The following is a 13,547-nucleotide window of genomic DNA, read 5'->3' as shown; positions in this document are numbered from 1 at the left end:
CTTGTCAATGTCACCTAGGAGGAGTTCGATCCTGTAACTCCGGAGGAAGTGGACAGGATCATGGGGAGGCTGAGCTCCACCACATGTTTATTGGACCCGTGCCCTTCCTGGCTGGTTTATGCAGCCCGGGAGGGGACACGAGGCTGGTTCCAGGCGGTTATATCTGCCTCTCCGAGTGAGGGTAGTTTTCCCGCTGCCTTGAAAGAGGCGGTGGTAAGACCTCTCCTCAAGAAGCCTGCCTTGGACCCGGCTGTTTTGAATAACTTTCGTCCGGTCTCCAACCTTCGCTTTCTTGCGAAGGTTGTTGAGAGTGTGGTGGCGCATCAGCTCCCTCTGGTCCTGGATGAAGCGGATTATCTAGACCCGTACCAATCGGGCTTCAGGCCCGGGTACAGCATGGAGACGGCATTGGTCGCGCTGGTGAATGATCTCTGGAGGGCTCGGGACAGGGGATATTCCTCTGTTCTAGTCCTATTAGACCTCTCAGCGGCTTTCGATACCATCGACCATGGTATCCTGCTGCGGCGTCTCAGGGGATTGGGAGTGGGAGGCACAGTTCTTCAGTGGTTCTCCTCCTATCTCCTGGGACGCTCGCAGTCGGTGTTGGCAGGAGGGCAGAGGTCGACCGCGAGGCCTCTCGTTTGTGGAGTTCCTCAGGGGTCGGTCCTCTCGCCTCTCCTGTTCAACATCTACATGAAACCGCTGGGTGAGATCATTCGTGGTTTTGGAGTTGGGTATCATCAGTATGCTGATGATACCCAACTTTTCATTTCGACCCCAAACCACCCCAGTGATGCCCTCGACGTGATGTCCCGGTGCCTGGAGGCGGTCCGGGTCTGGATGGGGAGGAACAGGCTTCGACTCAACCCTGACAAGACTGAGTGGCTGTGCGTACCGGCATCTCGGGATATTCAGGATATCCCACCCGTCATTATGGGGGGTGAGTCATTACCTCCTGTAGATAGGGCTCGCAACTTGGGAGTCCTCCTAGATTCACAGCTCTCCTTAGAAGACCATATTGTAGCTGTGGCTAGGGGGGCCTTCGCCCAGGTTCGCCTTGTGCACCAGTTGCGGCCCTATCTAGACCGGGATGCCTTACGTACGGTCACTCATGCGCTCGTGACCTCTCGTCTTGATTACTGCAACGCTCTCTACATGGGGCTACCCTTGAAGACCACTCGGAGGCTCCAACTGGTACAGAATGCAGCCGCGAGAGTTGTACTGGGAGTTTCCCGATATTCCCATGTCACACCTTTGCTCCGCGAGCTGCATTGGTTACCAGTTGTCTTCCGGGTGAGGTTCAAGGTGTTGGTAATGACCTACAAAGCCCTTCATGGCATGGGTACAGAATACCTTGGGGAGCACCTGCAGCCGGCGTCAACCTCCCTCCGCCCAGTACGCTCCCACAGAGAGGGCCTCCTCAGGGTGCCACCGGTCAAAGAATGCTGACTGGTGGCCCCCAGGGGGAGAGCGTTCTCTGTGGGTGCACCGGATTTATGGAACCATCTTCCGGTTGAGCTCCGGATGGCGCCCGATCTCCGCTCCTTCCGGCGCGATCTTAAAACCCATCTCTTTAAACAAGCTGGCCTGGCCTGATGGGACGGGGTGGGATTTTTATAAACGACTTTAATTTTAAATTTGTATTAATTTTATGGGCATTGTTTAATCATGTTTTAATAATTTTAATTTTTGTATCTAGTTTTTATGTATTGCCCTGTTCACCGCCCTGAGTCCCCTGGGAGAAGGGCGGTAAAAAAATTAAATTAATAAATAAATAATAAATAAATAAATTAACAGAGGGATAAAATCAAGATCACATGAAGTATTAATACCACTTTACAATGCCTTGGTAAGGCCACACTTGGAATACTGCATCCAGTTTTGGTCACCCCGATGTAAAAAAAGATGTTGAGACTCTGGAAAGAGTACAGCAGGGGTGTCAAACTCAATTTCATTGAGGGCCTCATCAGCATTGCAGTTGCCCTCAGGGGGCCGGGTGGGTGTGGCCAGGGTGGGCATGGCCTACTGGGTGGGCATGGCTAGAGTGCGTATGGCCTACTGGGTGGGCGTGGCCAGCTGTACATCGTTCGCATCAAGGGTGCCTATGGGGGCCTGTGCAGGAGTGGGACATATCTGAGGGTCTCTGGCAGAAGGAGGGTCTGTGGGCCAGGGCCAAGGCAGTGGGGGCCGTTCCCTCACTGTTTCCAGGATGGCTTCACGGGCCGCATGAAACCACTTTGCGGGCCAGATCTGGCCCCCGGGCCTTGTGTTTGACATGTCTGGAGTACAGAGAAGAGCAACAAAGATGATTACAGGTCTGGAGGCTAAAACATATAAAGAATGGCTGCTGGAATTGGCTATGTCTAGTTTAATGAAGAGAAGGACTAGGGGTGACATGATAGCAGTGTTCCAATATCTCAGGGGCTGCCACAAAGAAGAGGGAGGCAAGCTATTCTCCAAAGCACCCGAAGGCAGGACAAGAAGCAACAGATGGAAACTAATCAAGGAGAGAAGCAACCTAGAACTAACTAACTTGGCTGTTCATAGTACCAGATTGTCAGAAGCTGCTGAGAGCAAAACTGTGCTAACTCAGTAAGGAGCTAGTAGACTTGTAGTTTGGAATGCTTTCCTGGCAATAAAATCATGACACCTTCTTGTGGCTTAGATTTGATACAGATTCATAAAAAAAACCTATTTAGCGAATGTCAGCACTGCCTGGAGCTGTTTGGTGGTCAGGAATCTGCTTAAGTGCAGTCCTTCAATTCCTTCAGTGGCAAGCAACTCTTCTATATTCTCTCATGATACATATTTCATTCTCCTTTCTTCCTCATAATTATGAAGTCTGGATTATTCAGTACAAAATTGTTCTTTGGGATCTCTGAACTATATATCCACATTATTATGCATTGCTGCAATCTCAGATTTTATAATTGTCAGTTTAGGACTGTTGTCAATAATGAGATTATGTATGCTGATGGTTTAGGTCACAGGTCTGCAACCCATGGCTCCGGAGCCGCATGTGGCTCTTTCAGCCGTCTCCTGCGGCTCCCAGTCCTCTGCCATGTGCAGTCAAAAAAAAAGTGGGACTAAAAAAGTTCAACCAATCAATTCAAATATGCAGGGTAGGTGCATATCTCGCCTTGGCTTCACTCTTCAGTCAAACCCTGTTCTGCGCATGCACGCATGTATGCGCATGTGCACACATTTTTTGCGGCTCCCAGTTTTTCCTTTTCTGAGGGAACTGGTTCTGAGTGGCTCTTTCACTGTTTCAGGTTGCTGACCCCTGGTTTAGGTGTATTGATCATAAGAAACACATTGATGTACCAGCAAAAGGCCTATCTTGTCCAGCATTTTGTTCCCACAGTCATCAACAGCATGCTAAGACATGGCCATAAACAGGACATGATTTTGCTCATCAGAAATTGATAACTAAAAACATTATTTGTAACTCTAGCTAATATGCAGAATTCATGAGTAGTAACCACTGAATTAATCATACCCTTTCTTAAACATAATCTATGCATGCTAACCAAATTTATTAGATGGGGACTTTGGAAAAGTTTTCACCTTCCCAGTACCATAATTCAGGGGTCCCCAACTCCCAGGCCGCGGCCATGAGCCATTTGGAACCGGGCCACAGAAATGGCAGGCACACACACATCCCCACTTGCACGAGCAGCTGGCAAGCGTGTGTGTGTACGCACACATGCTCCATTTCAGCGAGCGGCATGCACACGTGCCTGCTGCTTGAGCAAATGGAGCTGCACGTGTCCTCTCCCTCACCCCACCACTTTGCAAAGCCAAAAAGTTTGGGGAACTCTGCCATAATTGAATGTATGTGTGTATGTATATGCATGAAAAGTTATTCCAGCTAAAACCTGTTCTTATCTAAATGATGAGACGCAGATGGAGAGATGGAGAAATATTCTTTTTGCTGTCTATTTGTGCTGCCATTTTAAGCTTTTCCTCCATGTAATGTAGGCTTGAAAGACTTTTCTTCCTTTATTTTTTTAGAGTGCTCTAATAATTCAAAAGTAATAATATTTTCTATTCTCATCCTGCTTCTATGTTATATAAAAGGTTTTTAACAATTATTGGAGAAAGTCACTGCCAAATAGGAAAGTCAAAAATGCAGCAGAAAGTGAATTCAATAATTGAAAGAGAAGGGATGGATGGAATTACAAAAAAATTGAATACAACAAAAGAAACACTGCAAATAATAATTGAAGGGTTGACTCAGCCAGAAAGTTTTGACATTCGGAAAGGTAAGAGGTTTGAAGATATTGTTTTTTTACCTTTGATATGTCAGTTTTTGTTATCATTTTAGTGACATCTTAGTTGGACAGTTATGTACATTAAGCTGTTTGGGAGGAGACAAGTATTAGACCGCTTTGTGAGGTAGGTAACAAAAATTAGTTTTATCATTAAGAAATTTTATCTCTTTTCTAAATTATGATACTTCAAAACCAGAGAAGTATGAAAAACATGAATCTAGCATTGTTTTCCCCCTTCATGGATTACTGCCTTGTCGTGGCGAAGGGGCTTGCGTAATTCAATGAAGCTATGAGCTATGCCGTGCAGGACCACCCAAGACGGACAGGTCATAGCAGAGAGTTCTGACAAAACGTGATCCACTGGAGAAGGAAATGGCAACCCACTCCAGTATCTTTGCCATGAAAACCCTATGGACAGTACCAAAAGGCAAAACGATATGACGCTGGAAGATGAGCCCCTCAGGTCGGAAGGCGTCCAATATGCTACTGGGGAAGAGCAGAGGGCTAGTACTAGTAGCGCCAGAAAGAATGAAGTGACTGGGCCAAAGCCGAAAGGACGCTCAGCTGTGGATGTGTCTGGTGGTGAAAGGAAAGTCCAATGCTGTAAAGATTTTTTCTCCATAGGAACCTGGAATGTAAGATCCATGAATCAAGGAAAACTGGACGTGGTCAAACAAGAGATGACAAGACTGAACATTGACATCTTAGGTATCAGTGAACTAAAATGGACAGGAATGGGTGAATTTAATTCAGATGACCATCAGGTATACTATTGTGGGCAAGAATCCTTCAGAAGAAATGGAGTAGCCTTCATAGTCAATAAAAGAGTAGGAAAAGCAATACTGGGATACAATCCTCAAAATGACAGAATGATCTCAGTTCGAATCCAAGGCAAACCATTCAATATCACAGTAGTCCAGGTCTATGCCCCAACCACCAGTGCTGAAGAGGATGAAATTGACCAGTTCTATGAAGCACTACAGCACCTTATAGAACTAACACCAAAAAATGATGTTCTTATCATCATGGGGGATTGGAATGCTAAAGTAGGAAGCCAAAAGATAACTGGAATAACAGGCAAGTTTGGCCTTGGAGTGCAAAATGAAGCAGGGCACAGGTTGATAGAATTCTGTCAAGAGAATACGATGGTCATAGCAAACACTCTTTTTCAACAACCCAAGAGACGGCTCTACACATGGACATCACCAGATGGTCAACACAGAAATCAGATTGACTATATGCTCTGCAGCCAAAGATGGAGAAGCTCTATACAGTCAGTAAAAACAAGACCAGGAGCTGACTGTGGCTCAGACCATGAGCTTCTCCTTGCAAAGTTTAGGCTTAAACTGAAGAAAGTAGGGAAAAGCACTAGGCCACTCAGGTATGAATTAAATCATATCCCTGTTGAATATACAGTAGAGGTGACAAATAGATTTAAGGAATTAGATCTGATAGACAGAGTGCCTGAAGAACTATGGACAGAGGTTCGCGACATTGTACAACAGGTAGCAACCAAAACCATCCCAAAGAAAAAGAAATGCAAGAAAGCAAAATGGCTGTCTGAGGAAGCTTTGCAAATAGCTGAGGAAAGGAGGGAAGCGAAAGGCAAGGGAGAAAAAGAAAGATACACCCAATTGAATGCAGAATTCCAGAGAATAGCTAGAAGAGATAAGAATGCCTTCTTAAATGAACAGTGCAAAGAAATAGAAGAAAACAATAGAATAGGGAGGACCAGAGATCTTTTCAAGAAAATTGGAGAAATGAAGGGAACGTTTAATGCAAAAATGGGCATGATAAAGGACCAAAATGGCATGGACCTAACAGAGGCAGAAGAGATTAAGAAGAGGTGGCAAAATTACACAGAAGAACTATACAAGAATGAGCTTAACGTCCCTGATAATCACAATGAGGTGGTCACTGACCTCGAGCCAGACATCCTAGAATGTGAAGTGAAGTGGGCCTTAGAAAAGCTGAGCAACAACAAAGCTAGTGGAAGTTACAGTATTCCAGCTGAGCTATTCAAAATCTTAAAAGACAATGCAGTAAAAGTGCTACACTCAATTTGCCAGCAAATTTGGAAAACTCAACAATGGCCACAGGATTGGAAAAGATCAGTTTACATTCCAATTCCAAAGAAAGGCAGTGCCAAAGAATGTTCAAACTATCGCACCATTGCACTCATTTCTCATGCTAGTAAAGTCATGCTTAAAATCCTACAAGCTAGACTTCAGCAGTATGTGGATCGAGAACTACCAGAAGTACAGGCAGGATTTCGAAGAGGCAGAGGAACTAGAGATCAAATTGCCAACATACGCTGGATCATGGAGAAAGCTAGGGAGTTCCAGAAAAACATCTACTTCTGCTTCATTGACTATGATAAAGCCTTTGATTGTGTGGATCATAACAAACTGTGGCAAGTTCTTAAAGAGATGGGAGTACCAGACCATCTTATTTGTCTCTTGAGAAACCTATATGCGGGTCAAGAAGCAACAGTGAGAACTGGACACGGAACCACTGATTGGTTCAAAATTGGGAAAGGAGTCCGGCAAGGATGTATACTGTCGCCCTGCCTATTTAACTTATATGCAGAGCACATCATGAGAAAGGCAGGGCTAGATGAATCAAAAGTTGGAATTAAGATTGCCGGAAGAAATATCAACAACCTGAGATACGCAGATGATACCACTCTAATGGCAGAAAGTGAAGAAGAACTAAAGAGCCTCTTGTTGCGGGTGAAGAAGGAGAGTGCAAAACTTGGGTTGAAACTTAACATTAAGAAAACCAAGATCATGGCATCTGGCCCTCTCAATTCCTGGCAAATAGACGGGGAAGAAATGGAAGTAGTGACAGATTTTATTTTTCTGGGCTCCAAGATCACTGCAGATGGGGACTGTAGCCAAGAAATCAAAAGACGCTTGCTCCTGGGGAGGAAAGCCATGGCAAATCTAGACAGCACACTAAAAAGCAGAGACATCACCCTGTCAACAAAAGTGCGTATAGTCAAGGCTATGGTCTTCCCAGTTGCAATGTATGGCAGTGAAAGTTGGACCATAAGAAAGGCTGAGCGCCAAAGAATTGAGGCCTTTGAACTGTGGTGCTGGAGAAGACTCCTGCGAGTCCCTTGGACCGCAAGGCGATCAAACCGGTCAGTCCTAGAGGAGATCAATCCTGACTGCTCTTTAGAAGGCCAGATCCTGAAGCTAAAACTCAAGTACTTTGGCCACCTAATGAGAAGGAAGGACTCACTGGAGAAGAGCCTAATGCTGGGAAAGATCGAGGGCAATAGAAGAAGGGGACGACAGAGAATGAGGTGGCTGGATGGAGTCACTGAAGCAGTAGGCGTGAGCTTAAATGGACTCCAGAAGATGGTAGAGGACAGGAAGGCCTGGAGGAATGTTGTCCATAGGGTCGCGATGGGTCGGACACGACTTCGCAGCTAACAACAACAAAGCATTGTTTTCTAAGAATCACGTGTCCTAAAGGTTAGATGAACCGGAGAACTTATTTTAGGCTTAGATATTTATTGCAAACCATGTTTATTTCTTTAAACTGGCATTACCCTAAAATTTTCTAAAGTCAGAGACTTTGATAATGGTAAAATGGTGAAAAGAATGGTAAAATTTGTTTCAGAAAATGCAGTGAGGCTGGTGAGAAGTGATTTATATAGCTTTCACCAATAGGTTTCCAGGATACACACACACACACACACACAATATTTATTTATTGGAATCAAATAGCTTTCCTGTCTAACCTACAGTTAAGGCAACATATATTATTGATTTTTTAAAATATTTATGTTAATTTTTAATTATTCAACGGCTAAAGTTCTCTGGAAAGTTTACAATAAAACACATTAAAAATACACTCTGAGTAAAGAAATATATGATACAATTGAATAAAAATACAAAATAGAAACACCATATAAAGTTGACAGCAGCAGTTTTAGAAACTAAAACAATATGAATTAAAGGGTATTTTAAAAGCCTGGGGAAATAGAAAATGTCCTCATATGTCATCAAAATGATGCTGATGTCGGTGCCGGTTGAGCTTCTCTAGGGAAATATATTTAATATAGTATAAGGTTAGGGAATTCCATAAATGGGATGGCACCACAGAAAAAGCTCTCCTCCTTGTAAAGGGCCACTCACTTACTTTAGCGAAGGGACTTTTAGTGAAGGAAATCATTAGATAAACTGAAAATCCAGATGGCTACATATAGGAAAAGATATTACTTCAGATAACCTGGTCCTTAGCTGTTTAAGACTTTAAAAGTCAAAGCCAGAACTTTAGCAATAGCACTTAGATTTATATACCAGTCCATTGTGGTGTGCAGCACTCTGAATGATTTACAAATGTCAGCACATTGCCCCCAACAATCTAAGTCCTCATTTTATTGACTTCAGAAAGATGGAAGACTGAGTCAACCTTGAGCTAGTCAGGATCAAACTGTTGGCTGTGGGCAGAGTTAGCCTGCAATACTGCATTCTAACAATTGTGGCTCCTTGGATTGCATCTGGAGAGAGATTGGCAACTGACATAGTTGGGGAAGAGCAGGCAGAAACTGTTCAAGCAGCCAGTCCCAGACAGCATTTTTGATGCTGTACTTTGAATTCATTGTAGTTTCCATACTGTTTTCAAAGGCAACCTCATGTACTGCAATTATCTAATTCAGGGATCTGCAACCTTGACAACTTAAGACTTGTGGACTTCAATTATCTAATTCAGGGGTCTGCAACCTTGACAACTTTAAGACTTGTGGACTTCAGCTATGCTGGCTGAGGAATTCTGGGAGCTGAAGTCCACAAGTCTTAAAGTTCTCAAGGTTGCAGACCCCTGATCTAACTGATAATAGTTAAATCCATTTATTTGCAGCTCATATCATAGCTTATTACTCATAACCGTATGACATTTAAATATATATTTCTAAAATACCTCATGAACATGAACTTATAATATATTCATATTATATATGAATTATATTTTCTTTCTAAATACGTATCTTAAAGCATGCTTTGGTACACTATTATTTAACTACTGAAATGTTTAGTAATTTTGGCAGCCAGTGGATCTCAAACATTCTTTCAGGTCAGTTCATATCCAAATTCCTCAAACATCCCTAGTGAAGTGTTGACTGCTTTTAATAGACTCAAAGAGCTTTCAGGATCAGATTAACATTGACAATAGGATGCAGTGAACTGGACCATACCTTTAATTAAATTGCCCTGAAATTAGGAGCAGCTGTAGACTCCGAACAGGTTTTTGCAATATTGCTCTCAACTCCAACATAGATTATGGCAGTAACAGTTGCCATAGGAAGTCATACAAATAGATTTCTTTGAACTGTGACGCTTCATAGAAACTCAGCAATTGAAATAAGAATAATTCCGGCATTGAATAGGCTATGGCTAACTAAATATATATATTTTAAAACAGTGGCAGGCACCCTATCAGAATGGGAGAATTCACAAGAGGAGTAAAGCTCATATTTCAATGGCTTTTTTTCTAGCACAGCAGCAAGGAGTATGGAATTTTTTCTTTCATTTTTTTTAGAACCTATTGCAGTACCATTCAACTATTGTTTGAAACAAATGAACATCAATCTATAGGTTATAAAACTGACTTGTTTAAACAATCTATATTTCATATTAATTGTAGTTCAATTGACATTGTTAATGAAACGTGGAAGCAAAAGTTTTTGAACTTGCAGCAGAGAAGCCAGGGGATATATATCTTAGTTTCACTCTAGTTTACATTTGTCATGCTAATTTATGAGCCAGTCCACCAACCCTGGTGACTTGTAGATGTATCACATTACAACCCCCATATTTGGCCAGCCTGATATAACAATTGACAGTGCTGGTTTGGAAGTGGTGGGAATTATAGTCTAATATATCTGGAGGATATGGGCTAGGGAATGGTTGGCTTAATCTAATCCTGCAATTATAACTATATTTCTTCTCTTGTCCCCAACCACTAATAAACACAAGAATGCTTCAGAGAAATCTGTAAAAGACCTTGGCTACCTGTTACTTATAGATCTTATTCATATCACTCTCAGACCCAGTATCTGTGGGGGGGACAAGTCTTGAATGCCTTCCAAAAGGGCTGGGATTAAATTAATCTGGGGGTGAGAGTGTTATGTCAACACTATTGTGGGTTTTATTTATTTATTAAATTTTTATTCTCCCCCATCTCCCTTATAAGGTGAAATTAATCCCAATAAATTTCAGATCGTTGCCAACAGATAATACAGTTCGACTGACCTTGACTCTTTCAGAACCAGCTGTGACTTGCAAAATAAAAGGTTTACATTTGAAAAGATGGTTAGACGGACATTATTTTTCAGCTGCCAGCACCAGTGAAAAGAAATAATAGAAGTAATAGATGGTAGCAATATATGGTTATACAGCAGAATTTTTAATTATGCAATGAATTGCTCCCCAGCCCAGAGGCACCCTGTACTTTGTTTAACAGTCCTCACATTCATTTAATGAATGCATCAGGGAAAGCAGAGTGGGGGTGCGGATCATTAAGCAAGGCTTTTTCGCTTTGCTGTTGCAACAAGTGATCTCAATGGGCAGGCTGATACTCATAAAAATACATTTGGTCACTGTGTGACAAGAGTGCTGATCTGATATACCACTTATGCTCTCATAGTCTTAGTGCCATCTAGCATGAAATAAAATTATCCCTCAGAATCTACCCAGCTACTGTACATTGGAAATTAATGGTTATGTTTCATTCGATATAGCATTATAACCATCAGTTCATGATGCTTTTCATTTGTAGGAATCCAAACAAATCTATAATGGAAATTCTGAATCTGAAAAATAGAACTGAGGTCATCTGTAGATTGCCTAAACTGGAATTTAGAAAGTTCTCTTTCCAAAGTTTTACTTTAAAATCATCTTTGTGTTTTTATTTTGATTTTTCCTTTCATACAGATTTTGATCAGCCTGATTTCAAAAAAAGCATTGTTTATCCTGAAGATTTAAGAGTTGGAAGTATTCTCACAGGAAGAGTTGAAAATGCTACTCTCTTTGGAGTTTTTGTTGACATTGGAGTGGGTAAAGCAGGACTCATTCCAATTCGTAGCATAACAGAAGACAAACTTTCAAAAGCAAAGAAAAGAACAAGCCTCAGTCTTGGTCCAGGAGAAAAAGTTGAAGTCAGAGTGCATAAAATTGATCTTCCACATTCCAGAATAACTTTAGAGTTGATACGTGTATTGTGAGCAATTTGTAGACATTTTTCATAGTAAGGGCTACTATTTCAACCATTAAATAGTAGAGAATGTAGTAGAGAGAGAATGTAGTAGAAAAAGGAGGAACAAGTTAGAATCTTCATTCAAATTACAACTACAAGAGCATGTTGGCTATTGACAAAAAAGCAAACTTATTATAGTTGTATGAATTACTGTAGAGTCCAAAGGCTGTTAACTTAGCTATAATTACTTGTAGTGGTTCTTTAAAACTGTTGTAAAAGTCAATTATTTCTTACATCCAGCCCTTGGCTTCCATGAAACCCACTAAAAGATAGAATACTTTCATAGGCATTTGTGAAACATGTAATAAGTGCCTGAAACAAGCCATCATTCCTGAAGCAAAGGAAATGACTAAATCCCACTAATCAAAATGTCAAGTTTTAACCTACAATATTTTATCAAATGTGTACTTGATTTCTAGGTGCTTGTTTTAACTCCCATTACCATAGTTGTATATTTCAAGTTTAACTTTAAAAAAGGTAAAAAAAATTCAAATGTTGTAAGTGAGTATTATGGAACATTGTATCTCCAATTGTAGTTAACAATTTGGTTGTGATAGTTCATGTCTTTGACCATTTTCCCTTCCACAATCTTTCATTCCTATTAATGGGAAAAATCATATCAGAAAAAATCCTTGATCAGAAATCTCTCTAGGGTAAACTTGTGCCTGGCCTGTATAAAACATTCCCTGCATATAAGGATATCAGGAAAAAAAATAGTTTCTTACTCTTTCCATATCAGCTTAATTTTGTATGAGGAAGTATTTTGTCTGCATGAAGGAATATTCAACCACCTTATTCCATTACCATAATGTGAAATAATGCAGGCCTGACCCAGGTTTTTTTTTTATATAAAATTGTTTAAATTTCAAGGGTAACTTGAGCAATTAACTCCAGCATTACATTATGTGTAAAATTTTATTAGCTTCCATGTAATTATTGGCTGTTTTTGTTACAGAGAGAATCTGTCCTTTCCTTTGCAGCCTCACCTCAGTAGTGGTTCTATGAATCTGTTCCTAAAAATGTTTCTTTAAAAAGTTTCTATTTATGTTTATTTTATTTTTGCTATCTGATTCTTTTTAAAAGGGAATAGCAATAATAGAAATCAAGTTTGTTTAGATCCCAAATTGCAGGGAATGTTATATCAACCTGGAAAAAAAACTGTTTACAGCAGGTGCAGATTTTTTTTAATATATGTATTGAGTTACACAATACATTGTAATTTTGATAAACAGCATTTTCATTTAAAAAAAATTGACCAATGTTTCCTTGAAAAACATGTTTATTAAAAAAAAATACATTTGCCTGAGTCTTTTTGTCTTAATTATTATTGGAAATCAACACATAGTTACCTTTGTGCAAACATTTTTAGTAGTTTTGTTAGATAACTACTTTGTGAACTCTGCTGTAGGAACAGTTTTACCAACACTGTTTGTTTTTATTGTTTACGCATATTTCACATTCCTAATTTATGATTAATATAATGGAGACTAAATACCCTTAGACATGTGCAGGAGGCAGGTGATGAAGAAGGAGGAGGAGGAGAAGAAGAAGAAAGGAGGAGGAGGAGGAGGAAATTATTACTGTGATAAGATTATTTATGCCCACAAATGGAAATATTTGAGACTATACTATATTGGAGGAATGATGGTAAAATTGACAAATGTTGCTGAAATGGATAAATTGACTTCTTTGATCAGAGAAGACATTTACACTTACTTGTGACTTACTTAAGCTGACTTTGTAATAATGCCGCTTGGGGTGTGTGTGAAAGCCCTAATAAGCAGGCATATACATAGAATGAAGGCTACTGCTAAGCTTGTAAGCCGCCCTGAGTCTTCGGAGAAGGGCGGGATATAAATGGAATTAAAATTAAAATAAATAAATAAAATTTATTAAACAGGCTTAAATAATTTCTGGTGGTATTATCTGTACATTAAAATTTTGTTTAGTCACAATCTTTCACTTTTCACATTCTGGAAAAGCAGTGGTCATGTATCCTAGCAAAAG

General features: G+C 40.7%; 1 protein-coding gene across 1 annotated transcript in view; it reads left to right on the top strand.

The window, feature by feature from the left end:
- The window catches only part of SRBD1 (S1 RNA binding domain 1), a 167,088-nt gene extending 154,198 nt beyond the window's left edge, over positions 1-12,890 (top strand). Inside the window, exons 20-21 of the mRNA XM_083361548.1 lie at positions 4,081-4,265; positions 11,219-12,890. Coding sequence (XP_083217674.1) covers positions 4,081-4,265; positions 11,219-11,508 — 475 coding nt within the window. The 3' untranslated portion in view covers positions 11,509-12,890. The remainder of the gene's footprint in view (positions 1-4,080; positions 4,266-11,218) is intronic.
- The last annotated feature ends 657 nt before the right edge of the window (positions 12,891-13,547 follow it).

This window comes from Vipera ursinii (genome assembly GCF_947247035.1).
Source record: "Vipera ursinii genome assembly, chromosome: 1".
NCBI lineage: Eukaryota > Metazoa > Chordata > Lepidosauria > Squamata > Viperidae > Vipera > Vipera ursinii.
The sequence above is the reverse complement of the archived record's forward strand: the minus strand, read 5'-3'. Positions and strand labels throughout refer to the sequence as shown.